The sequence below is a fragment of the Schistocerca gregaria genome, chromosome 4, assembly GCF_023897955.1.
Source record: "Schistocerca gregaria isolate iqSchGreg1 chromosome 4, iqSchGreg1.2, whole genome shotgun sequence".
Taxonomy (NCBI): Eukaryota; Metazoa; Arthropoda; class Insecta; order Orthoptera; family Acrididae; genus Schistocerca; species Schistocerca gregaria.
The window spans coordinates 657829730-657855193 of record NC_064923.1 but is presented as its reverse complement, the minus strand read 5'-3'; the positions used below and the strand labels follow the sequence as shown (position 1 = coordinate 657855193).

The 25464-nt window shown below is 39.7% G+C and overlaps 1 protein-coding gene across 6 annotated transcripts in view; it reads right to left on the bottom strand.

Annotated features, from left to right (window-relative positions):
- Positions 1-85: 85 nt before the first annotated feature.
- LOC126365991 (tyrosine-protein phosphatase non-receptor type 2-like) overlaps positions 86-25464 on the bottom strand; it is a 65711-nt gene continuing 40332 nt past the window's right edge. For 2 of the 6 annotated variants that reach the window (XM_050008811.1, XM_050008810.1), the window contains exons 8-10: positions 19910-20015; positions 6688-6813; positions 86-1040 (exon numbers count right to left, since the gene is read on the bottom strand). In XM_050008811.1, the coding sequence (XP_049864768.1) occupies positions 962-1040; positions 6688-6813; positions 19910-20015 (311 nt within the window). In that variant the 3' untranslated portion in view covers positions 86-961. Of the gene's footprint in view, positions 1041-1481; positions 6814-19909; positions 20016-25464 lie in introns of those variants that run through there. The other 4 variants (XR_007566287.1, XM_050008808.1, XM_050008809.1 and 1 more) reach the window with 4 other exon arrangements.

Below are 25464 nucleotides of genomic sequence, written 5' to 3'. Positions count from 1 at the left end.
GCCACAAGCAGTTGAGAAAGAACTTACACAATTAGTAGAGGAAGTAAGCATGTAAATTGGAAGTTTTCTTTGATAGTGCACCACATCAAATAAGATTTCTATCATTTATGTCAAAATGTGTAAATATAATTACACATCAGTAAACTCAGACAAACTTACAAAATACTGATAAAAGTCTAATTCCATACAATATACTTTGTAAACTTACTTTTTTTATCAGCATGTGGAGCAGAATCTCCACTACCAGCAAATTCAGTACTAACATGGACACTAATTCATTCGTATGATGATGTACATTCATATTAACAACTTCATTAAATAATAATAATAAAATAAAAAATAATAAAAATTGTACATGATTTTGGTAGCATCATTCATTAAAATCAGTGCAGGAATTTCTTCGTGGCACCAAGTAAGTGCCTCAAAGAAACACTATACTTAAGGGAAAGAATTGATAATATTTACCACTGTCATTCCATTTTCAAAGACCATTTCTTTTTTCTTTTAGTCATTCATGTGATGCCGCATGAGGGCACTCAAACATGTCACTATATTGTTGTCAAATGACAAGAAAAAAATATCCAAAATTACCAGAGTTTTCAATTAATTACAACTCTTTAAATTACAACATTGGGAAAGTCACATTTTCAACAGTCATATTTTTTGGTCACCACTTTGTAAATACCTTGAGTAATGAACTGACATAAAACATCACTCACTCCCTTTCAGCCACATGTGCACCACGGCATGTAACACTAGGTACATTTATTTTTCTGTTATGCACAGAGTGTAACCCAAGTTGCAGAAAAATATTATATAAAAATATCCAGAGCGTGGTTGTTTTGCATTTAACAACACATGGCAATTTCAGTAGATCATTTTGACAACTTCAGATCAGTAAGAATGTAGGATTTTTCTAGCACAGAATATACCATACTGTGCAGAAATGAAATGGGATAATTTACTGCTGCTTACTAGAACCACTGTCACAGCTGGAGACTGCTTCTTCCGTGTTGCTCTTCCTCCTCTTCTTGCTGGGCCTGCAAAGAAACATCTGGAATAAACTGTGAGGGATGGCTCAAAATAGACAGAATTGTGAAATGGCTTAATTTCTTTTTTCTTTTTATTTTTGATGTTCACATCTCTCATGCAACTAATGACACAGAATTTGAAATACAATTTGTACACAAAAGATCTAACACTTATCATACTAACAGTGAGAACAACAGACTTAACTGATACTAGTAACTTCCCCCTTTTCGCATACCTATGGGGTCCTTACACTAGCAGATACAAATGGTAAAACTGTATTTTATTAATGAAGATCACAACAGTTCCTCAGACAAGGTAAACAAATCCCCAAAACAAAAGCTCTCAGTTCCATGGACACTATTTAAATAAACAAACATTATTTCGAAACTCAACCATTTGTCAGTCAAATTCTGACACAATAGGGGGAAGATATCCGGTATATGTTGTCATTATATTCAGTTTAGTTCATTTACAAAGTTCAACTTCCTTTTTTTACAAAAATATGACCCAGTCTTTGTTAGCAGACAGTTTCCAATGATTTATAATGTCTGATTTTGTAAAAAACTTCAAAAAGTGTGTACTACTAATAGCAGGAATGCACAAATTACAAGTTACATTATGTCCCTTTTCACAGCTCAGTATTAAGGATGAGTTCAACTATAGTGAACACACTTGTTTGTTAGGGGTATATATAATGTTTAGAGAGAACAGGTATAGAAAGCATTTTTGAAATTTTAAAATAAATTAAAACTGCATGTAAAACAACAAGGAAAGTAGTTGTTCGTAAAATTTTATAGATAGGAGGAGCTGCAGTGTTTGCATGTTATGCTGCCACTTGATTTCACAGATTAAACATAATTAATGGAAATATGCATTTGCTGTTCAGTAGGCAGTTATAAGAATTAACTTTGAAATCAACTGGCAGTTCTTAAGCAAATTTCTCAATCATGTATTACTTTTATCTTGCTAAAACTTTGATGTGCATCTACACAACCATGGCAGGTTGAAAAAAGTTCATACTTGTGCGCTTTTATGTCACTTCCACAGTGTGGCAGCTTTGGTCCCTAGCACATCTAATGTCAAAGAAATACTTAACGCAGCAGTTAGAATTACACGTTAACAGCACTCCTTCACTGGGACAAACTTCTCATCTTTCAATCAAATAATGTATAATTGAATGAAATAGTAATACTTGAATGCAAACACAGGACACAGTTATACAGAAACAAATTCCAATTTGCTGTCTTGCTTCTCTATCACATATATCACTTTTGAATTTAATGTCCCACCTGCCAAAATTTTCAGTGAAATATGCAACTAGTAATAGAGGTTGTTGCTACTTTTGGGAAATTTTCGTTGCAACGTTACACAAAGAACACATTAACAAAACAATTTAAGGGAATCCAGCAAGACCCCAGAAAGTTACTGTGATTTCATTAAAGGCTACTTTTTTGGAACTCTGCAAACATGTCAAACAACAAAACAACTGAATATTTCTTGTGTTTGGTATGGAAGCATTCAAGAAAATGAAAACTATAACTTCTGTCAAGCCAAGCCTGCCAGGATATAAAACTCCTCACCTTCCATCAGGGGACAGCGCTGCAATACGCTTACAAATATTACACGATTTATTTGCTAGACAGCTTCTGTGACATTACTGAATGTCAGTATCACAGTTCAGAAATGAAAACCCTCACATGAAAAAGGAAAACCTCTCACAATTTATTATGAATTGAAAGTAAGTGACTGATCCACCAAAATTTCTGCACCCTTCCAAATAATATTCAAACTGTGACAATTTACTAGGTGGCCTAAAGAATGAAAGCAATAACAGGAGAGAAATGGAAACAGCTCAGTGCTGGACAAATCCCTCGATTACACCCCATTCTCATATGATCCACAATACACAATGAAAATTGGATAAAACTGTTCATACTGTTTTATTTGTACTGATACGGTTTTCAACCATCTCTTGCTTGTCCTAACACAAGGCACCAATTTTTGATTTTACTAATTGTCTGCTTCCTACCTCTGACTTGCCACAGTGTAAAGTTTGGGGACCAATTTGTTCTCAGAAACTCCAGTCCTGGAAGCAGTACAGTTGCTGCTGAATGACAGCTTGGAAATGTCATGTGGGACTAGATATATAAATTTTTAACGAATCTATTGTTAAAACAACCATGCACAAACAAAAGAGATACTGGAACCTATATAACAGCAAATGCTGATAGCTTCTGATGAACACAATACTGGCAATCTCCTCCATTTCACCACTAAATGAACGTTTCAGATGCTCTACAAAAGAGCAACGTAGGGGAAACTATACTTAAATGAGATTCATTTAACTGAAATTACAGAAGATATTACATCTGAGATTCAGAGAGAATGTGACGAACTTTGATTTGAAAGACAATTACACCATTAAAATTCACTATACACAGTATTTTTTCCACTGGAATCAATTAAATATTAGCACTATAATAGGCTTGAGTGACTTTAACATAAAAGGAAGAAAGTAAGTTTGACATCAAGTACCCGTTATATTCCTGAAATATTACTTTCTGTATGTGAATAACACAAACATACATAGGTAACTGCAAGATAAACTGGAATGCAATATTAATTACATCAAACAAGCCTAAAGATTTATAGATGTGGGATGCCATCAGATGTATTATGTGCACAACTTCAATTTTCTGTAAATCACAAGCTTCGGAGTGTACAGCAATATTCTGATAGCACTTCAAATTATTCGAGCCTGCGTAAAACTGCGGCATTTCATCTGATTACTACCACCACTACATAAACACATTATTTAGAAATAATGGAAATAAAAATCACACATAAAGTCCATTATCATAATACTCTGTCACATGTTTTCATCTTTGGCAAACCCATTCTGATCCTCCTTTACTTTATGTTTACACTTGAAACAAGCCTACCCTTTAATAGTATAAGTAATATGGACAAAATTTCTCTCACACAACAGCCAGCCAGTCACTAACCAAAACTAGTTGACAGTCTTCAGTCTTTAAATAACAATGTCTTCTATTACTGGGTAATAAACCACAAAAATGTGCACTTCATTCCCTTCTCCAAGTCTACGTCTCTGCTCATTAGTAATTTTTTTAAAGAGTAAAAAAAAAAAAAAAAAAAAAAAAAAAAAAAAAAAAAAAAAAAAAAAAAAAAAAAAGCCACCCAAAAGTGCTATGAGCTTCAGGAGAAGGAAAGAATCTGTACAAACTTCAGCTTTTCAGTTATTAACTATTTCTGCAGTATCAGCTAATGAGAATTCTACTTCCAGTGACGAAACTGTATGTTAGGTACATACATGAAACTGAACACTCATTTCCACACCTTGTTTCCAGCCTAACAGACAACTATAATGATACTTCAGTGACTTTTCCCTTCTGGAATGTGGACTTTTTGATACTACTAAAAACTGTTCAGAAATGATACAGTACACAATTAAAATTTTGGGTGGACCATGATTTATAAGTTCTTGATTACCAAGCTGATCAAAAAATTTTGCAATTTGCAAATGGGCAAATGTTCGTTTTACAATTTTTAATGTTCTCATTGGCTGACTAGCAGCTTCTTTTACCTGTTTGAGAAACCAACTGTATAGTCTGCCCAATTTACTACTTGGAAATAAAGGTTATGTCAACCCTCTATCTTGTTGTAAATTGCAGAAAACTGAAGTATTTTTGAGCAAGAATAGTAGAACATTTAACTAGATCTGCAATTTTAAAATTCACCCTATACTTAAAAAGGCTAACACACAAATACATCCCTCCCTTTTTTTCACATTCAACCACAGTCTCCCCCTCCCTCCCCCCCCCCCCTCCCCCCCCCCCCCACACACACACACAATATCACTGTCACAAACACTAAAATTAATGATTACACATTCAACTGGGAATGTAATCTTTTTGTTGATAGAAACAAGAAAGATAACTGAAGTGATATTACACATTAAATGCTTTGCTTTATAAATATTTATGAATAAAACAACTATACTACATTATATAGATTAACTTTTGAATAGGTAACCTGAAATAAATATAAACTAGTTTAACAGAATATCCATTCACACACTTAACTCTACTATAGTACAGGCAATTCGAAACTCTGGTGCCAAAACATAACCTGTAAATACTAGTCATCATAAAAATAACTACATAAATAAAATATTTACTAGCACAAAAAGATTTACAGCTCAGCAGAAATAAAAGGAAAATTTTCATATACAGGCTCCCCACCTAAGGTGAGAAATTCACAGGCACTCACACTGAACATTAAACTTTTCAAGTAATAAAATACAAAATCTTAACAAAAATTTGTGCATTACTGAAATGATAATACAAGCAGAAAATAAACATATCACCACTCATTCCCAATAAACTCACATTTGTGACAAAGGTATGAAAGAACAACACGGCTCCTGTATCACAAACTTTTTTTTCCCTTCCTTCCTTCGAATCTGACCATTTTCCTTTCATCACTATGTTGAATAAAAATCCATACAGCCTCAACAGCAAGAAATTGCCCCCACCCCAGTACATCTCTAAATTTGGTAGCTAACAGGTGTAGGTTTACACAAAATGTGTACAACTCAAAAAACTCTCTAATAACAATCAATTTTGGGTAATGGAGTTGGTGATTTGTGAATGCAATATCAGCAGTAGTTATTTTTTAAAATAAGAAACATATGCTCCACTGCACCAAGTGAACAACAGAATAAGATTACTGTCTAAACTAATCCTTGTTTAATTCCAGTAATTCATCTATATTGGTTTGAAATTACTAGAAAGAAAGAATAAATGATTTCAAGGTCACACAGAATGCCTACCAACGAAAAGATGGATTGCTCTAAATTTTGCCAAGAGGAGCAATTTATTAGTAACAGCCAAACACTTACACATTTGATGCACTTCTAAACAAAATAAAAGGTCTTGTTCCACTTCACTTGCAACACACAATAATTGACACTTTGAGAGGTTTGTTTTCTTTAAAAGTTGACCACATTTCAAATGTTGTAGAAGAAAAGACAAGAAAAATTCATGGAGCAAAACATTTAAAAATTATTTTTAAGTATATTTTAAAAAACATCCAATCCAATAAGGGGACAGCCCAGGCAGCAAATTTAACTCCTATATGATGTAAGGCAGTACATCAAGTTTACCCAGGGCAATGTTTGTCAACCGATAGTATCTATACTCCAAAACCGTCACTGAACACCATTTTCTCAAAGGGACAAACATTATCGGTTACATTTTTGGAAACACCTGCACGCAAAATTTGCCAACTATTCATCTCAAAGAGTCAGTGGACAAAAAAACACAGACTTAATGCTAGCAGAAATAATGAAAATGTCATAATCGCTCCCAACTAACACAGTCTGTTTAGCATTTATAAAACACCAACCAGTCCACAGTAATTTAACCACAGTGACATCATTACCCAACATGCATAAATTAATGTATTACACTGAAAAGAGATATCCTATATGCCGACAGCGCAGCACAAACACCTCCAGGGTTTGGTGATCTCTCTCTTGATCAAACACGGTTAGAGAAGTAACAGTAAGCAATCCAGCCTCCGCCCATAACAAGCCCAAGACCAAAACCAACAGCTAATGGCTTTGACAGAGACCTCCACAGTTGATCTGAACGTTCGGCAGCTTCTTGTTTACGCTTTATTTCACGTATACGTCCTGTCAGCCTCAAAAGCCGCTCCTGGCGCTCATGCCTTCGATGTCGTAGCTGAGGTGTATCATCACTGTGGAAATGAAACACATTGTAATTTACTTTACTGAGATGCACATAATACATTAATTTACATGTAAACAGAATCAATTATGTTAAATACTGTGTAATCAAACATGGGAAAGGAGGCAAAGCATTAGACATAAATTACACTTATAAATCACTGTCGCTTCCTCTCTCTGGCCTTGTTGTGCTGCCCTTGACTCTTCTCAGCTTGCTTAAAGTGCAGGGGGATGGAAATATATTTGTAGCGTTGGACGTGTTTGCGAGATATGTGGAACTATATCAGCTGAAAGAAGCATGTCTATTATCTGACACTGTGCCATACTCGGTTTAGGACAATTATTAATTTCTTGATATTTTATTTCCTACGATACAACCAGGACATTCTTTGAGAGGTGTATCCATGAGAGTTGTAGGAGCTGGGGATTTCAAATCCATAATTTTCAGTATACAATGAACAAAATTCTTCATGGCCACACAGGTTGTGTATCTCATAAATTTGTAATGAAAAAAGAACCTCACTCAATGTAAGAACGAAAAGAAAATACGCTTTTTAGTCACAACAATCAAACTAAAGTAGCAACATGATGAGTTTCGAATATTTTACTTACGGAATTTGAAATGGGAGACTTTAATATTAGTCAAGTTTAGATAGAAGACGAGTGAAACTCATTGCTCCATTTACATATTTTTACACATAACAGTGGTCATTCATAGTTTAGACAATCACCAATCTGAATGCATATTAGTAGTGCCATGCAAAATTCAAGGAAAGGTATGATACAAACAATTTAGTAACTCTGAAATTGAGTAAGAAGCCCGATTTAATTTCAGCTAATATATGTATTTGGCACATCTGAAAAAAATTTATAAAAGTGTTTAAAAAAGTTAATAATGACTGTAGTTCATAGTAAGCGTTTTACTAACAACTTAAGTTCACAGCTTACAAGAATATGACGGTTCTCATGGCAGACATTAAAACAGTAGACACATAACTCTGATGGCACAGAGTATACACAATGACTTCTCATACAAATTTTTAGTACCATATTTACTGAGTGGACTGGACAGTGTACTTTATTAAAATTTCATTCATGTTAGTTTTTAATTTGAAGTTTTTCTTCTGGTGGCCTTATTTCTTGGTTGATAACACAGAAGAGCTTTCTGTGTGACACTAAATGAATTAATGACTTTATTGTTATTTGATGAAGCTGAATATGGTTCATGTGATAAAATGTGGAAGAGGTGAATGTGGATGCCACTGACAAAATACCCCTGCTATATAATGGTGAACTAGGCACACTGACTTTGCATCTCCAAGCAGTAGCAGAGGACAAAGGCACAATTGTATTAAATCTTAAAATGATTTGAAAAATAAATTAAAAGTAAGGTAATATGTATGGATAACCATACCAGCATTGGTCTTAGGCAATTTAAGGAAGCAATGGAAAATCTACACTGGGTGGTCAGATGGAGATTTGAATAATCATCCTCCTGTATGCCAGTACAGTGTCTTACCACTGTGCCATATCACTAATATCTGAATATTCTACATGCACATATTTTGTTATCTAGGTGACTGTGCAGAACTGTATCAAATGCTTTCTGGAAGATTACAAACACAGAATCAACCACTATCTGTTGGCTTCTGGATCTCTTATATTAAGCTGGGTTTCACGAGATCAGTGTTTGTGTAAACCATGTTAATACCTACATGGAAGTCTGTTAGTCTCTTGATAAAGCATTTACAAACCAGCACTACCTATGTTACAAAATTCGATACAAAATCAATCTTAGTGATATCGGTCTTCTGACCCTTCCTATTGACTGGAAGAACCAGCACCTTCTTCTTAACAAGAGGGGTGAGATACTCCTGTATTCAAGAAACAATGTAACTGACACCCAATAACATCCTGTGGCCTTTCTTCTATCAACTGATTTCAGTTTTCACTCATGCTTTTGTGTCTTTTCAGATTCACTTGCCAGCAAAATGAAGGAACTGCATTACAAACTACTTTGGTGCAAGTTTCAAAAACAGAATTTAGTATTTTGGTCTTTGTTTTATCATTGTTTTGGGTGCCATCATGTAGAATGAGCATCTGGGAAGAGGAAGAAGAAGAAGAAGAATAAGAATAAGAAGAAGAAGAAGACTGTTTCCTTAACTGATAGGACCAAAATGTTCTTGGGTTTTTGTGAAGTCAACAGTTCATGGTTTCAGATTCGAGCTGTCCATTTCCTTATTTTGACTACATTCTACTTTGTCAGCAGTGGTTCTGCTTTGATTGAAACTGCTGTGCAATCATCTCTGCTTTTGTACTAGGTATGAAATATTATTATTGAATCACGATGTGTCCTCCTCAAACTTCATAACGTGTTCCATTGCCCTTACTTATGAACCACATGGCTTACAATAACATGTAAATTATGTTTTCAATCATCACCACATATGATGTCAGAGTATTGTATCACTGAATGTGGTTTGAAGCAATTGTGTTCAGAGTTATTTCGAGTATTAGTTGTAGGATTCGTCAGTTGGTTTTGAAAAGGGGGGGGGGGGGGGAGGTGAGACGGACCAAACTGCTAGGTCATTGGTCCCTCGTTCCAATTAAAATAATTCCACTATCAGGCGTCGAGAACCAGTCCTAAAATTCAATATGTAACCACTACAGTGAGTGGATCGTCATTAAGGTAAAGTTCTGGTTCTGGATGAACAGTGCTATGCTGACAGAAATGCATGACACACAACTTCGCGGCTCAAAAATGAAAGCCATGGGCTAGAGCCCATGACTGTGCCTTGCGAATGGCTCCCTGTAGCTGCCGCTAAGCAACACCAGTACTGGGGGAGCAGTAGGAAATGAATAAGTCATCCGCATACAGAGAAGGTGAGACTAACGGTCCTACAGCTGCTGCTAGGCCATTAATAGCCACTAAAAACAGAGAGACACTCAATACGTAGCCCTCTAGAATGCCATTCTTCTGAATACAGAGGTGGGGGTTGGGGAGGGAGGGGGGGGGGGGGGGGGGGAAGTATGGGACATGGAAAGTACACAACGACAGGAAGTTTTGGACAGAAATCGGGAGCGGGCCCTGGAGACCCCACTCATACAATGTGGCAAGGTCATGTCATATGCTTTACGGAAGTAAAAAAACAGAGCAACCAGGCGCTGGCGTCTGAAAAAGGCTGTACGGATGGCAGACTCGACGGACACAAGATTATCAGTGGTAGGCCACCTGACTCCAGGACCCAACCCAACCGCAAACACACCATATGTTCAAGCAGCTTACAAAAGGAAAGTGGGCAAGGCTGCTGGGCTGGTGGTTATCCACATCAAGTGGGGGTTTGAGCACCAGAATGATGGTGCTCTCCCGTCATTGCGATGGTAAGACGGCATCCCACCAGATCCGGTTGAAGACGATGGTGAGATGTCGCTTGTAGTCAGACAAGAGATATTTAATCATCTGACTGTTGATCCAATATGGCCCAGGAGCTGTGTCGGGGCAATGTGCAAGGGTACTGAGGAGCTGCCACTCTGTAAATTAAGACATTATAGGGTTCGGAGTGAACAAGAGGAATTCCCTTTCCATCCGCCGTTTGAGGGTGCAAAAGACTGGGGGATAGTTGCCCGATGCAGACGCTCGAGCATAGTGCTCAGCAAAGTGTTTTGGCAATCACGTTTCCATTGGTACGTAACATGCCATATGTCAGACACACCTGTTGGGGGTCTGGTACACAAAAAAGTCTGATCTTCGTCCAGACTTGGGAAGATGACATATAGCAATGGTAGACTCGTACCTCTCCCAACACTGCTGTTTCTGTCGTTTTCTAAGCTGGCGAACGCAGTCACGGAGCCACTTAAAGGCTACTAGGTGCTCTAGGGAAGGGAGCCACTTATGTCGCTTTAGTGCTCACCGACGCTCTTTAATTGCCTCAGTGAATTCCAAAGACCACCAAGGGACTGTCTTTCGCCAGGGGCACCCTAGAGAATGAGGGATCGTGTTTTCCAACGCAGAAACGATCATTGTAGTGACCTGGTCGACGACAACATTGATGTCATCGTGTGGGGGAGAGATTCAGCGGTGACAGCAGACGTGAAGACTTCCCAGTCTGACTTCTTCAATGTCCATATGGGTAGGTGTCCGTGGGCATGATGCTGGGGAAGTGACAGGAAGATAGGCAAGTTGGCACTACCACACAGGTCGTCATGTGCTCGCCAGTGGATAGATGGAAGAGGGCCAGGACTGCAAACCAAGAGAGATCAGTGGCTGAATATGTGCCATGTGCCTCTCTGAAATGTGTGGAGGCACCTGTATTTAAGAGGCAGAGGTCAAGTTGTGACAGCAAATTTTCAACCTCCCTCCCTCCACCAGTAAGCATGGCGCCACCCCACATGTGTGTTAAAATCTCCCAGGGGTAGGAAAGGTTTAGGGAGTTCGTCCATCAGTGCAGCCAGTACATTCAGGGGTACTGCACCATCTGGAGGGAGATATACATTGCAGACAGTTATTTCCTCCGTCATCCTTATCCTGACAGCTACAGCTTCAAGAGGGGTTTTGAAGGGGCATAGGTACACTACATATTTAGTTCAGGGCACAGACACAAACTCCACCTGACAGTCTATTTTAGTCACTATGGTTCCCATAATTTCCCTTATAGCCATGCAGGGCAGGGGTCTGTGTTGCCGGGAACAACAACCTGGAGGGCAATGCAGAAAGCAGGTGTAAAGTTTAACAGTTGCCATAGCTCATCCAGGTGGTGGAAAAAAACAGCCGCACTGGAGGATTGTGAGATCATGAGACGGGAAGGCATGAAACACTCAATGAGGCAGTCTATGCCTCAGGGACACCTGCTGCCACCTGATGAGTACCTGTGCGATTGACATCCATTGTGTCTGAGGGTCCAGCGACATCTAGGTCCTCAGCGGATGCCAGAATTGCCACATCATTCTCAGACACAGAGCTTGTAGGTAGTAGTGGTGGTGTGGATGCCACCACAGTGCCTTGGTTCTTTGGGGTCTTTTTCTGTTTAGGTTTCTCTCACTGCTCCTTAGGTTTGTCCATCTGGGAGGGCTTTACTGATTCAGTCTCAGGGGCTGAGGACCGTGAAGCTGTATGACCAGCTAGATACCTGTGGCTGCTTGAGCCACTGGCGAGAGTCAGCTTTGCCACTGGTAGGAACCTGGGAAGGGAGTGACCAAGGGATCCCTTCCTGGCAAGAGGAGCCGAAGGAGACATATGGTTCTCTTGCTGAGAAGTGGGGACTAACGTCCCCAGTGGTTGGAGGGGTGTTTCTCCTTAAGGAGGTTGTGCAGGAGCAACAGGGAGCAAAGTGGTGCCAGCCCCCCCCCCCCCCCCCCCAAACCATCAAGGGGGCACGTGGAGTCTGATGGCTCAGAGCCAACTGTACGCAGTGGAACAGAAGATGGTAGAACCGTTGTTGTAGCGGCAGCGTTGATGTCGTTAGCACAGGATGTAGCCTCTCATTTTCTCTTAGCCTCAGTGTAGGTCAGTCGGTCCAGTGTCTAGTATTACATTATTTTTCTTTCTTTCTGGAGAATCCAACAGTCTGGCAAGCAAGGCTAATGATGCTCTCTGCAGTTGACACAGATGGGAGGCGGGACACAGGGAGTACTGGGAGTGAAGCACATCCACAATCCCAACAGGTGATGCTGGAAGTACAGCAGGAAGATATATGGCTGAAGTTCCAGCACTTAGAGCAACACATTTGGGGAGGGATATATGGCTTGACATCACAGCAGTAGGACATCACCCTGACCTTCTTAGGCAATGTGTCACCCTCTAAGGCCAAGATGAAGGCACCAGTGGCAACCTGACTATCCTTCGGACCCTTGTGGATATGCCAGAAGAAATGGACACCTTGCCGCTCTAAATTGGTGCACAGTTCATCATCAAACTGCAAAAGAAGGTTCCTGCGAAATACGATACCCTGGGCCATATTTAAGCTCTTATGGGGCGTGATGGAAACAGAAACATCCCCCAGCTTGTAACAGGTGAGTAGTGTGTGACTGGGCAGAGGATGCTGTTTTTATCAAGACCGACCCTGAAACTGCATTTTGCACAAGCCCTCCACCACCTCAAACTTGTCCTCTAAATGCTCCACAAAAAACTGAGGTTTCATTGTCAACAAAAATTTCCCATCAACTCACGTACATACGAGGTACCAAGGTGAATAAGCTTTGCCTTAACCTCCTGGCATTCCTCCTATGGTGTGACCAAGGGGGGGGAGGGGAGGGGGACGATTTGGGGTTGTATTTCTTAAAATTGAAGTTAGACCTTGACCGCTTAGTGAGACTGCTGGTGTTTGACCACCAGCAAGAGATGATCTACTATGCTCCATGGCGTGTCATCCACCCTCATGCCACCCACTCTGACCAGGGGCCCTCCCCACAGGCGCCAACCAGCCACAGCAAAGGCCACCTGGAAGGATGGCCATTGTCGGGAGTCCTGATGCCCCTGGGTGATGGGCACCTACTCCTTGGCATGTGTGGGGAGTTATTGGAACAGGCATCACCAGAGTGATCCCTGTGTGATCAGGGGGCTACAACAAAAGGGTACATGGCAGCCCCACCACAACTGACTGGCTACTGTGCTGGACATCGGGTGCAAACAAGCTAACAAGTCCATTATCGCTGACAGCGCAGAAAGCAATACTGCACAGAGGATGGAGGAAAAAACACCCAGGAGTGTGACCTCGCCCAACAGCTGGAGAATAAGCAGAAGTGCAGCTCCATGTTGGAAGGATGCGAGAGGTCTCAGCGCATGATTGACACTATGCACCATGTAAGGTGCCTCTCCCTATTGGCTCGCTCTTTGGGAAAATTTTGAAAAATGGAGGTCAAATCCTACAAGGGAATATTAAAAAAGGTAGGAAGATTTTTCTGTTTATCAAAAGTGACAAAAAGCAGATTACAGAGTACCTGACCGCTCAACACAAAAGTTTTGTCTCAAGTGCAGATAGTGTTGAGGATCAGTGGACAAAGTTCAAAACCATGGTACAATATGCGTTAGATGAGTATGTGCCAAGCAAGATCGTAAGAGATGGGAAAGAGCCACCGTGGTACAACAACCGAGTTAGAAAACTGCTGCGGAAGCAAAGCAAAGGGAACTTCACAGCAAACATAAACATAGCCAAAGCCTTGCAGACAAACAAAAATTACGCGAAGCGAAATGTAGTGTGAGGAGGGCTATGTGAGAGGCTTTCAATGAATTCGAAAGTAAAGTTCTATGTACTGACGTGGCAGAAAATCCTAAGAAATTTTGGTCCTATGTCAAAGCGGTAGGTGGATCAAAACAAAATGTCCAGACACTCTGTGACCAAAATGGTACTGAAACAGAGGATGACAGACTAAAGGCCGAAAAACTAAATGTCTTCTTCCAAAGCTGTTTCACAGAGGAAGACTGCACTGTGCTTCCTTCTCTAGATTGTCGCACAGTTGACAAAATGGTAGATATCGAAATAGACGACAGAGGGATAGAGAAACAATTAAAACCGCTCAAAAGAGGAAAGGCCGCTGGTCCTGATGGGATAACAGTTCGATTTTACACAGAGTACGTGAAGGAACTTGCCGCCCCCCCCCCCCCTCTTGCAGCGGTGTACCGTAGGTCTCTAGAAGAACAAAGCGTTCCAAAGGATTGGAAAAGGGCACAGGTCATCCCCGTTTTCAAGAAGGCACGTCGAACAGATGTCCAGAACTATAGACCTATATCTCTAACATCGATGAGTTGTAGAATTTTGGAACACGTATTATGTTCGAGTATAAGGTCTTTTCTGGAGATTAGAAATCTACTCTGTAGGAATCAGCATGGGTTTCGAAAAAGACGGTCGTGTGAAACCCAGCTCGCGCTATTCGTCCACGAGACTCAGAGGGCCTTAGACACGGGTTCACAGGTAGATGCCGTGTTTCTTGACTTCCGCAAGGCGTTTGACACAGTTCCCCACAGTCGTTTAATGAACAAAGTAAGAGTATACGGACTATCAGATCAATTGTGTGATTGGATTGAAGAGTTCCTAGATGACAGAACGCAGCATGTCATTATCAATGGAGAGAAGTCTTCCGAAGTAAGAGTGATTTCAGGTGTTCCGCAGGGGAGTGTCATAGGACCGTTGCTATTCACAATATACATGAATGACCTGGTGGATGACATCGGAAGTTCACTGAGGCTTTTTGCAGATGATGCTGTGGTGTATCGAGAGGTTGCAACAATGGAACATTGTACTGAAATGCAGGAGGATCTGCAGCGAATTGACGCATGGTGCACGGAATGGCAATTGAATTTCAATGTAGACAAGTGAAATGTGATGCGAATACATAGAAAGATAGGTCCCTTATCATTTAGCTATAAAATAGCAGGTCAGCAACTGGAAGCAGTTAATTCCATAAATTATCTGGGAGTACGCATTAGGAGTGATTTAAAATGGAATGATCATATAAAGTTGATCGTCGGTAAAGCAGATGCCAGACAGATTCATTGGAAGAATCCTAAGGAAATGCAATTCGACAACAAAGGAAGTAGGTTACAGTACGCTTGTTCGCCCAATGCTTGAATATTGCTCAGCAGTGTGGGATCCGCACCAGGTAGGGTTGATTGAAGAGATAGAGAAGATCCAACGGAGAGCAGCGCGCTTCGTTACAGGATCATTTAGTAATTGCGAAAGCGTTATGGAGATGATAGATAAACTCCAGTGGAAGACTCTGCAGGAGAGACGCTCAGTAGCTCGGTACGGGCTTTTGTTAAAGTTTCGAGAACATACCTTCACCGAAGAGTCAAGCAGTATATTGCTTCCTCCTACGTCTATCTCGCGAAGAGACCATGGGGATAAAATCAGAGAGATTAGAGCCCACACAGAAGCATACCGACAATCCTTCTTTCCACGTACAATATGAGACTGGAATAGAAGGGAGAACCGATAGAGGTACTCAGGGTACCCTCCGCCACACACCGTCAGGTGGCTTGCGGAGTATGGATGTAGATGTAGATGTAGATGTAGAGGCTGAAACATGTGAGACTCCTTTTAGTCACCTCTTACGACAGGCAGGAATACCTTGGGCCTATTCTAAGTTCAGACCCGCAGAGAGATATTAGCTGTATGATCATTTTATATTATAACTGCTACTGCTGATTGTTTAGATATGTTTCAAAGGTCCCTCATCACTGGAGAAGCGACAGCGGGTGGGGAAGTAGCAGCGGTACAAAACAAACAAACAAACACACACACACACACACACACACACACACACACACACACACACACACACACACACACACGGCCTACTACTTGCTGTTTGCCCTTCAAGTAGTTTCTAACCATTTTGCTATCACACTTCTTAGGGGAATGTATCTTTCTACCTTTCTTAACGTTTTGTTGAACACCACTGGTTAATGACACACTAAGTTCATGCCTGTTTGCTGCCAGCAGATCCAATGTTTCCTTCTGAAACACTCCAAACGTGTGTCTACCTTTCTATATAAATAAGTGTGTCTTCCAGTCTGTATATGGCAGACTGAAATCTCTCAGCTTTCTCCGAAGTGTTCCACCACTTTGATGCTTTATGTGTGTAGATTAAAGTGTAACATCCAATTACTACTTTAGGCCCCCCTTGGCACCTATCTTCACCCAGATTATCTTCTATTCAAATTATTTATTTCATTAGACTTTACAAAGCCTTTTATACTAATAAATAAGCCACTACCATTAGTGTCTAACCTTCCCTTTTGGTACTTATTCCGTTCTGCATATAAATCAGTGCTCTTTATTTCTGCTTCCAATAAACTCTCCATTTCAAATATTACATGTGCGTTGTATCAATAAATGAGTGGCAATAACTTTGGGAACTTGCCCTTAATGCTTCTGCATTTAACCAATGTTATTTTTAAATTTTATCTTCCAGATCTACAATGATTTTTATTCCCATACAAAACAACAAGTTATCCACACAAGGCTTCTTTTTGTACGGTATCTAACTGCTCATCTGGTTTGCAGAGGAATGACTAATCTGAAAACCCTCTTGTGCATGCCACACATACTTCGCTATTAGAGCAGCTGTTTCCTGAGCAATGTGTGCCACTGACCTATCAACAATGACCCTACAATTATCCACCAATAGTACAGATAAAAAATCTGCACCCAAATTCTTCAAAAGAATATATGTCACTTTTGGTCTGAACTCACCTTTTGGATTTAAAACAGAGGGCTAATGTTGGTCCCCGACAGTAATTCATCAAATTATAAGCTGTTGTTTCACCGTGAAAGTGACACTTATCAGTCTGATAGCTGAAAGGAAACTGAGGCTGGGTTCTGAGCCCAGGTGACAGGCAAGGGCCACAAAATGAAGTCTGCTACACTTAGTTTGTTCAACTGATGTCAGAAATTTTTGGACTGTCTATAAATGAATCCAACTACGACTACCTTTGCATATCCAGTTATTATGTGGCAGGTGCAAGTTATGAAGTTTAACTGTGAATTTTCATTGCATTTATTAATTGAATGCATTTCCTAAGGGTGTTTAATAATTTGTAACATGAGCAAGCTACAAATTGTACAAAACAGTGTCTACAAAAGCTGATTATAATGAGCCAGTTGAAACAAGATAACTGTTGTTATTGTTGTTGTTACTACAATGCCAGTAATATTTCAGCCTCTATAGAATATCTGTCTTATGGATGTTATTGGCAATATTGCTTCCTCTGTGTGATATGATCTCTCTTTATCCACAAATGCTAAACTATTATCAAATGCATTTCCTGTGACATGTTTAACATGTTACTGAATTTTGTTGTTTTTTGCTTATAATATGAGATTTTCAAACTTAGGGAATTACTATATTACATGGATTTTGCAGAGGTACTGTTCTGTTAATAATATCACAGAAGCATACATGGTAAAACCAAGTTCTTCGACAACTTTTACTAACATACAATTGATTACTAGTTATTTATTAAGAGAAATAGTTACTCAAACCATTCTTAATCCATGGTTGGAATTTAGATCACCAGTTAGGCCTAAAAGCTTTAGTGGGTTGGGTTAAGAAGTAATTGTGGTTTAGATTGTCTTATTTCCAAAGGCTGCAAAGGGTATTTATGTTATTTATAGTGTGGACTCGACAATTCAGTTAGTAATTTATATCACTGTTCTAACAGATTCTGGTAGGGGAGTTGCCACAAACATTAGTGGATTAAATAACAACAGAAGGAAATATAAAAACTAAATGTAGCTGCAAGAAGTGCCCTTGACAGTTTCAGTTAAAGTTAGTTCTAAACTCATTGGAAGACCTCTGTGTTACTGCTACTCAGCTTTTGGATTCATTTTCTTGGATCTGATCCCTTTTGGTGGAGACTGAATAAACCTAGATTATGCTTCTGAATAATCTCAAATGAAATTCTTACAAATGACCATATCATGGCTTTGGCTTGTTTAATAAAGGATGATAGGAGACAGGTAATTTTCAGTGTTTAGTCAACATTTTGAACTTCCACACTAAATATCTGCATGTGCGTGTCTACTGCTACCCAGTAGTTTCAATTCAATGATTATTTCCTTTAAAGATGTCTTTCTCAAATTGTGCAATATTGCTGACTGATTATTGAAAAACAATGATGTGCTGCTCTGGACATAAAAACACTATAGGCTTTCTGTTATAAACATACAGAACAGGCCACAGAAATCTTTTGGTTTCCTACTGGTGAAATACAGAAATAATGGTGGACTTAATAACAAAACAAAATTTTTGTCTGGCACACATTATTTCAGCAGAAGACAAATTTTCTCTTCACCAGCATAGTAGTATGTGTGACAAGTCACAATGCACTCTTCACACAAGGAAAGAGTGTGACCAAAAAATGAAACAAGCAAATCCCATTTTTTTTTAGAATAATTCAGATTTTTGTACTGATATGCTCAAGACCACAGTAGATAGTAAGCAAATGAAAATAGATGGAAAATATAGTTACAAATTGTTTATCATATGTTCCACAGTCTTCTGACGTGCACAAAATTTGTCATGGGACATTGAATTACAAAGGGGGAAATACATAGAGCTAATACCATAGAAGAGAGCGTAGGTTTCACTTATATCACTGCAACGTTATCCACTACCACTGGAAGCTAACAAGGGGTCACCTAGAAAACGCATGCGCATTAGGGCCTACACTAATGTTACAAGCTGGGTCAACACAGCAATCTCCAAAATAAGATAGAGAATTGAGTTTGTTCGTACTCTCCTTTTCTCATCTTTCTAGGGCAAGCTATATTAAAGAATACTGGAGCGAGCTACGTTAACCAACAAACCGAGGAACTACCCTCTGGCTGGAACTGAGAAGAAGGGTGATAATATAGTGGTAAGCATGTTCTTTCCAAGTGTCAGTCATTTCTTCACCAACGTCATAAGCATGATCTTTCCAAGTTTCAGTCATTTCTTCACTGACGTCAGCAATTTAGGATGACTTTTTTGAGGACATAAAAGCACAACAGCTATGTTTCTTCTGTTGGAAGGTATGGGAGGAGTGGTGTGTGTGTGTGGGGGGGGGGGGGGGGGGGGGAGGGGGGTACAGTGTTCTTTGTGACACAGTGAGCAACACAGTGTCTTCATTAAAATGTTTGGAGCATTGTTCCAAGAGAAACAGTGATCTATTAATATTATAATATATGTAATAAGCACAGTTATGATTATGGTAGCCGGCCGTTTTAGCCCAGTGGTTCTAGGTGCTTCAGTCTGGAACCACGGGACTGCTACAGTCGCAGGTTCGAATCTTGCCTCGGGCATGGATGTGTGTGATATCCTTAGTTTAGTTGGGTTTAAGCAGTTCTACGTTCTAGGGGACTGATGACCTCAGATGTTAAGTCCCATAGTGCTCAGAGCCATTTGATTATGGTAACAGTGAGTAAGATTCAGGACACGCACAAATAAGGTCATTAGTGATGCTGTAGGTATGTTACCTAACTTACTTTTCGTGAGGTATCAAGAGTGTCTAACCACAACTCAATGCTTTCTCTGAGCAGTTAGTGATTCCTTTTACAGAATAATGATGCTTTGAAGTCAATTTACTCTTACATATTCACCCACATTGTCAATGTTACAAAAAGTACACACCTGGCTTCCTTATCTTGAAGTGCCGAGTCAAGCAATCTTTCCACACTCTCTTGCTCTGGAGAGACCTCAGGTTCCACAGGAAGTGGTTTGTTGGCTTCAAATCCTCCTGTAAAATAACATTTGTGCATGTAATATGCAAATGTATTGTCTCAAGATTATTACATGTCAGGCAAGTCTTCCAATCTTTCAGCCACAAGTTTAGACAGATTCAAATTACATATTATTGTGGGACTAGTGAATGTCCAAAAGTTTTGAGTATAATGTCTCCAAGGCAGTGACAGAAAATTTTGTTCTCAGTGCATAACTTGCAACAGAGTTCTAACTTTTCGTATATGGTAATAAGAATTATGAGGCTGGGATGTGGACATATGCCTTTCCTTTTACAGGAAAAACTCAACTGAGGCATCTGAACATGACTAACAGAAACTAGTTGCAGCTGAAGGATTTTATTGATCTCTCAATGGACAGTGAAAATTACTGCAAACAATTCTACCACAAACTTAAATTATATGAAATGTAATTCAATAACAGCACATGACAAAATTTAAAAATCAGTTTCCATAAAACATGAATATATATATATTTGGAAATCCATATGTCTAATAAGTGAAGAGCTGCACTGTCAAGATTTTAATGACTGCAGTCTAAGAAAGGCATTAAGGTATGTAGGGGGGAGGGGGGGGGGGGAGGGGAGGGGAGAGTGAGGGACAGCCATTCTAGCGTTCCTTCACATGCGAGTGGAACACATGAGAAAGAAATTAATAACCACGCACACTATCCTCACAACTCAATATACAGGGGTTTGTGAAGTCCGAAAGGGAAGAGAAGAGATTGGGGGTACAGGTGTATTTTGATCATTTGATGAAGTTCATGTTTTTTTATGATGTTACATGTGTATGATTAACTGCCACCGACTTCTCATAAACAAAGCAAAATCATCTTACATCATCTCTGCAGAGATGGGATGTGAAGCAAATTGTGCACAAGTGGTGCCTTAACTGACTGCAGGTTTAATGCCAAAACCACAGTTGCAAAATAGAGTTAGAGTAATTGTGTGAGGTATAAAGTGAATGTAGAGTCAGGTCACATTGAAGCCCAGGAACCAAATGGAGGTCACCTGAGGCTCATCTGCACCTGCAACTCCCATAACCCAGCCCCCAGCTGACTTTGTAGGGAGCTGATACAGTGATGTACCTTCCAGACCAGTGGAGGAAAAGGAAATTAATAAAAGCACAGTACATATCAGAAAGACACAGATGATATAAAACAAGACAAAATAATTTGGAAACATTCTTATATTCAGCTGCGTGGCATTGGAAGAATGATGCAACATTTCAGTAAGCTGATCTGTTGCCAATTTCAGGTGGTCCCAATGACCGATATGTCTTCCTCTGGGTGCTGTCTTTTACACCCACTCCCTCCTGCTGCTGAGCTATTGTCCACAGCTACAAAAGGGTTAGGGGTGAAGAATATCATTATGCAGGATGAAGCCATTGGTCAGATGAATGTGTCCAACACAGAGCCAACATAAAATAGTGGAATCCCTTTGAGATGAGTGGCAGGAAGAACGTCACACAGCAGTGGCATCTGTGATGATACATTGTTTCAGCTTTGATAGGCCAGGTATTGCAGATGAGCTCATGAGTTCATAGGTTAGGCCTCAGTACCACCCATCTCTTTTTTTGGGATTCCCACAGGACTATGCACAGAGAAGGTGACAACTGAATGGACAATGTGGCTGCTACCATGTAGAAGATCATGGACAATAGACACTATTTGGCGATGACAATAGCATTGATTAACAGCCTGAAAATGGCTCATTTGGTCAGTGTATATCAAGAATCGTTCATGGCCTTCCTTCTTGATAAAACCGAGGTGTCTGGCGAAAGCCAAAATTGTGAAGACACTACGTCTCTGGCAGACCATAATTACTGATGATCAACATACGTACAAGAATATCCTTCAAATATCTTTATAGTCATCTGTGTGAATAATTTTAGCACCTCAATACTCAGATACCAGAGAGGAAAATGTGTTGATGGACAAAGGAGGAAATGGGAAGTTTAAGGACAATGGGATAGGTCTAGCTGAATCTGCAAATAGGTACCCTTCAGGGAGAAGGATGTGAAGTAAAGTCATAGGAGAAAGATATGATGTGAAGCCATATGATGAATACTGTCAAGTGGGGAGGGAAAAAAATCTCTACAGAGGATTTCCATTCAAACTGTAATCTAGTGTTCTGTCCTAGATCAAGTGTCAGGGAGGTCAGCAACTCGTTCGGAGGGAAACAATCCGATACTTGGGAGGTTACAGGATTGACAGAGAGTGGGGGCATAGATCAGCAGTAGCTGGTGGTGATGAAACCATAAGGGTAGGATCTCACACTGACAGAACACTTGGCTCATTCAGGAAGCTCAGGTGGCAAGCCTTTCCCACAAGGGTGAACTGGGTCTAGTAATCACAATGCTAGTGTTGCTGCTCAACCAAATGCCTGGCATCCATAGTACAACCATGATAAAACTAGAGCCCTATGAACGTGTAACAGAGTGGAGTGATCCACGACCCAAGAGGTATGACAGAGAAATTTGCACGTCTCTTGTTTGAGATGACATGGAACTGTCAAAACATTTTATCATCAAAAAGTGGGCATATGAAGTGGGATTACGCAACTACCTTGAGACACTGGATTCCTAGGGAAAGTTTCACATCTGGACTGATTTTAATGCTACAACAAAACTGCAGGACCAATGTTTTGACATGGGAGAAATGAAAGCCATGGTCTTGGACACAAAACAAATCCTTTCACATGACTCCTTGGAAATTTGTCACTACATGCAAGTCATGGACTGAGAGCTGAACCAAATGCAAAAGACATCTATACACGGAGAAAAAGTAAATGTTGTTCTCATGGGTCCATGAATCAAAGGGGTTCACTGTTCTATAAAGAATATGGGGAAATGAGGTGTGTTCCGATTAATTATGAAGAATGGGTGGATCAACATGTTTTAGGTAAATGTCAGTAAAGTGTCATAAAACCACAGCCAAGAGCGTGCTCAAGTACGATGACACCAGGAGGTGTCATACAATTTATGTAGAGGCAGGTTGTCACAATCATTAAATCAAAAAATACATTAATATCCACAGTGACATTAGAAAATGCAGGTTAAGATTAAAGGAACACTTTAAAAGAATGAACCCAGACATATTAACAAAACAAAATCTAATTCTTTGACAACAGAAGTAAAGCCAAAACAGATATAATGAAATGAATTGGCGAGATTGAGAATGATCTGAAATTGACAGGAATTACAAAGAAGATGTCCAAAGGTGCAATACCTACAAGTTCAAAATTCACAAATGGCAAAGGATCAAGAAGGAAAACCAAAGAAGAACACTATAGTAACATGTCTGAATAGAGAAAGGATGCCTACAGGACAAGAATGAAAGAAACATGGGCACAAAGGGAGGCAAATGCCCACTTGTAAGTTCTTTGCATAGTCCTACAGCGCTTGTTCACAAATAATAATGTGGGTAGAAATAAATTTTGAAAGAATGCGTTACTTAAAACAAATATTAGGGTAAACGTCTGGCCCAATGCAAGAAACATAACTGGTTATGTTAAGAACAGAACACAAAAACTGACTGACTGACTGTCTCTGAAGAAATTCAATGTGATCTTGTTAACAGCAAAGGCTACACAAGTTGAATATCTTTATTCACATGAACTCTTGGACAATGCATCCTTCATCAAGGGGTATAAACAAAATGTTCGATTAGCATTACTAAACAATTATGAGGCACGTTTCGCAAATCGTCGTAGAACACTGTGTCTTCAGAATAAGGCACACCATCAAAATATTATCTCAGAAATATTGGAAAGTGAGATACTTCCACAGAGATTGTTGAAATGGATATCATTTCTTTGTCTCCTATTGGTCACATTGGATCGTAACACGCAACAGTAAAACGAAAATAAAATTAATATGGTCTGCATTCAATGCTGATTTACAAATAAAAGTAAAGTTATTACACAGCAATCCTCCTTGACACACCACCTTAAACTCCAAAACACAGCCATTAAACTCCCTGTCACTAAATTAACTAATAGGCTTGCACACCATTTGTTCCTTTTCGGACTGTCATCTACATCGAAACTGCTTATGTGATGATACAGACCACAATTGGAGAGGCTAACAAGTCAACTACTTCAGTTTTGTTAAATTAGAGATTCCAGTTTTACCTCTAACATCACAAAAAAATTTGTTTTGATCCTACCTTGAAGACAGTGCTCCAGACAATTTTCCTGTCTAAATGTCCAGTACCCCGTTTACTTCTTTTACCAAATAAAGTCATCTCTAATTCATAAACGTACAGTTTCTTTATAGTTATGGGAATATATGAAGATTGGCTCAGGACAGAAGGAAGGAAAGCAGATTAAGGTTAAACATCATGTCAACGACTACATCATTTGTTCTAGAGAAAAAGCTGGAGTATGAGAAGGATGAGTAACATAGATGTACAGTAATGAGAGGAATTATACATGGTGTATCAAAAGGAATCATCCATTTTTAAAAAAAATTGGAACTATTATGTTATTTGTGTTTTGTGTGTGAACAACATACTGTCGGAAAGAGCAAAAACTCAAATTTTACATCTTTTCTCCTAGATAGCATTAGTGTGCACCCACTTCACTTCTAGTAAAAATTGTGTTGGAACTACAGAAAGTATTTTGTGCAGTGTGGGTCAGTAATAACTGACCAGCATGACTTTTGTACTAGGTATGGTGTGGATCCTCCTACAACACAGAGTGGCATGAACAATTCCGAGAAACAGGTTGTCTGTGTAAAGGCAAATCGCTGGGCCATTCCTGAATATCTGACACAGATGCTGAATACATCCGCCACAGTTTCATAAGGAGTCCGCAGAAATCCGTTTGCCATACAGCTTGACAATTCTACATGCCCCGATGCCTATCTGGTGTGTGCGCGTTGATGTTTACACATGAAACCATACAAAATTCAGCTACTTCAAGCTCTTTGTGAAGGTAAAAGGTAACAAACAACAATGTGGAGTTCTGTAATTTTGTTCTTGGCAAGCTGGAGGATGACAGTTTTCTTCGATGCTTAGTGTTAAGTGATGAGGCAACATTGCATTTAAGCACCAAGGCGAACCGCCATACTGTGAGACTATGGGGTGTGGAACAACCACATGAAGTTGTACAACATGAAAGGCACTCTCTAAAGTGTAATGTGTTTTGTGCAGTTTCACAGGAAAAGTTGTATGGTCCAGTTTTCTTCGCCGGGAACACAGTTACAGGAAGCACATGTCTTGATACGTTTGAGAATTTCCTTTTCCCACAATCTGACACTGATTCAAATGATTTAATTTATCAAGAGGATGGGGCACTGCTGCACTGTCATCTGCAAGTGCAGGAATTTTTAAATCATAGGATTACTGAACAATGGATCGGTCACCAATGGACCAAATGATTCAGCCTTACATTACTGGCCTCCAAGGTCACTGGACTAGACTGTATGTGATTATTTCTGCGGGGT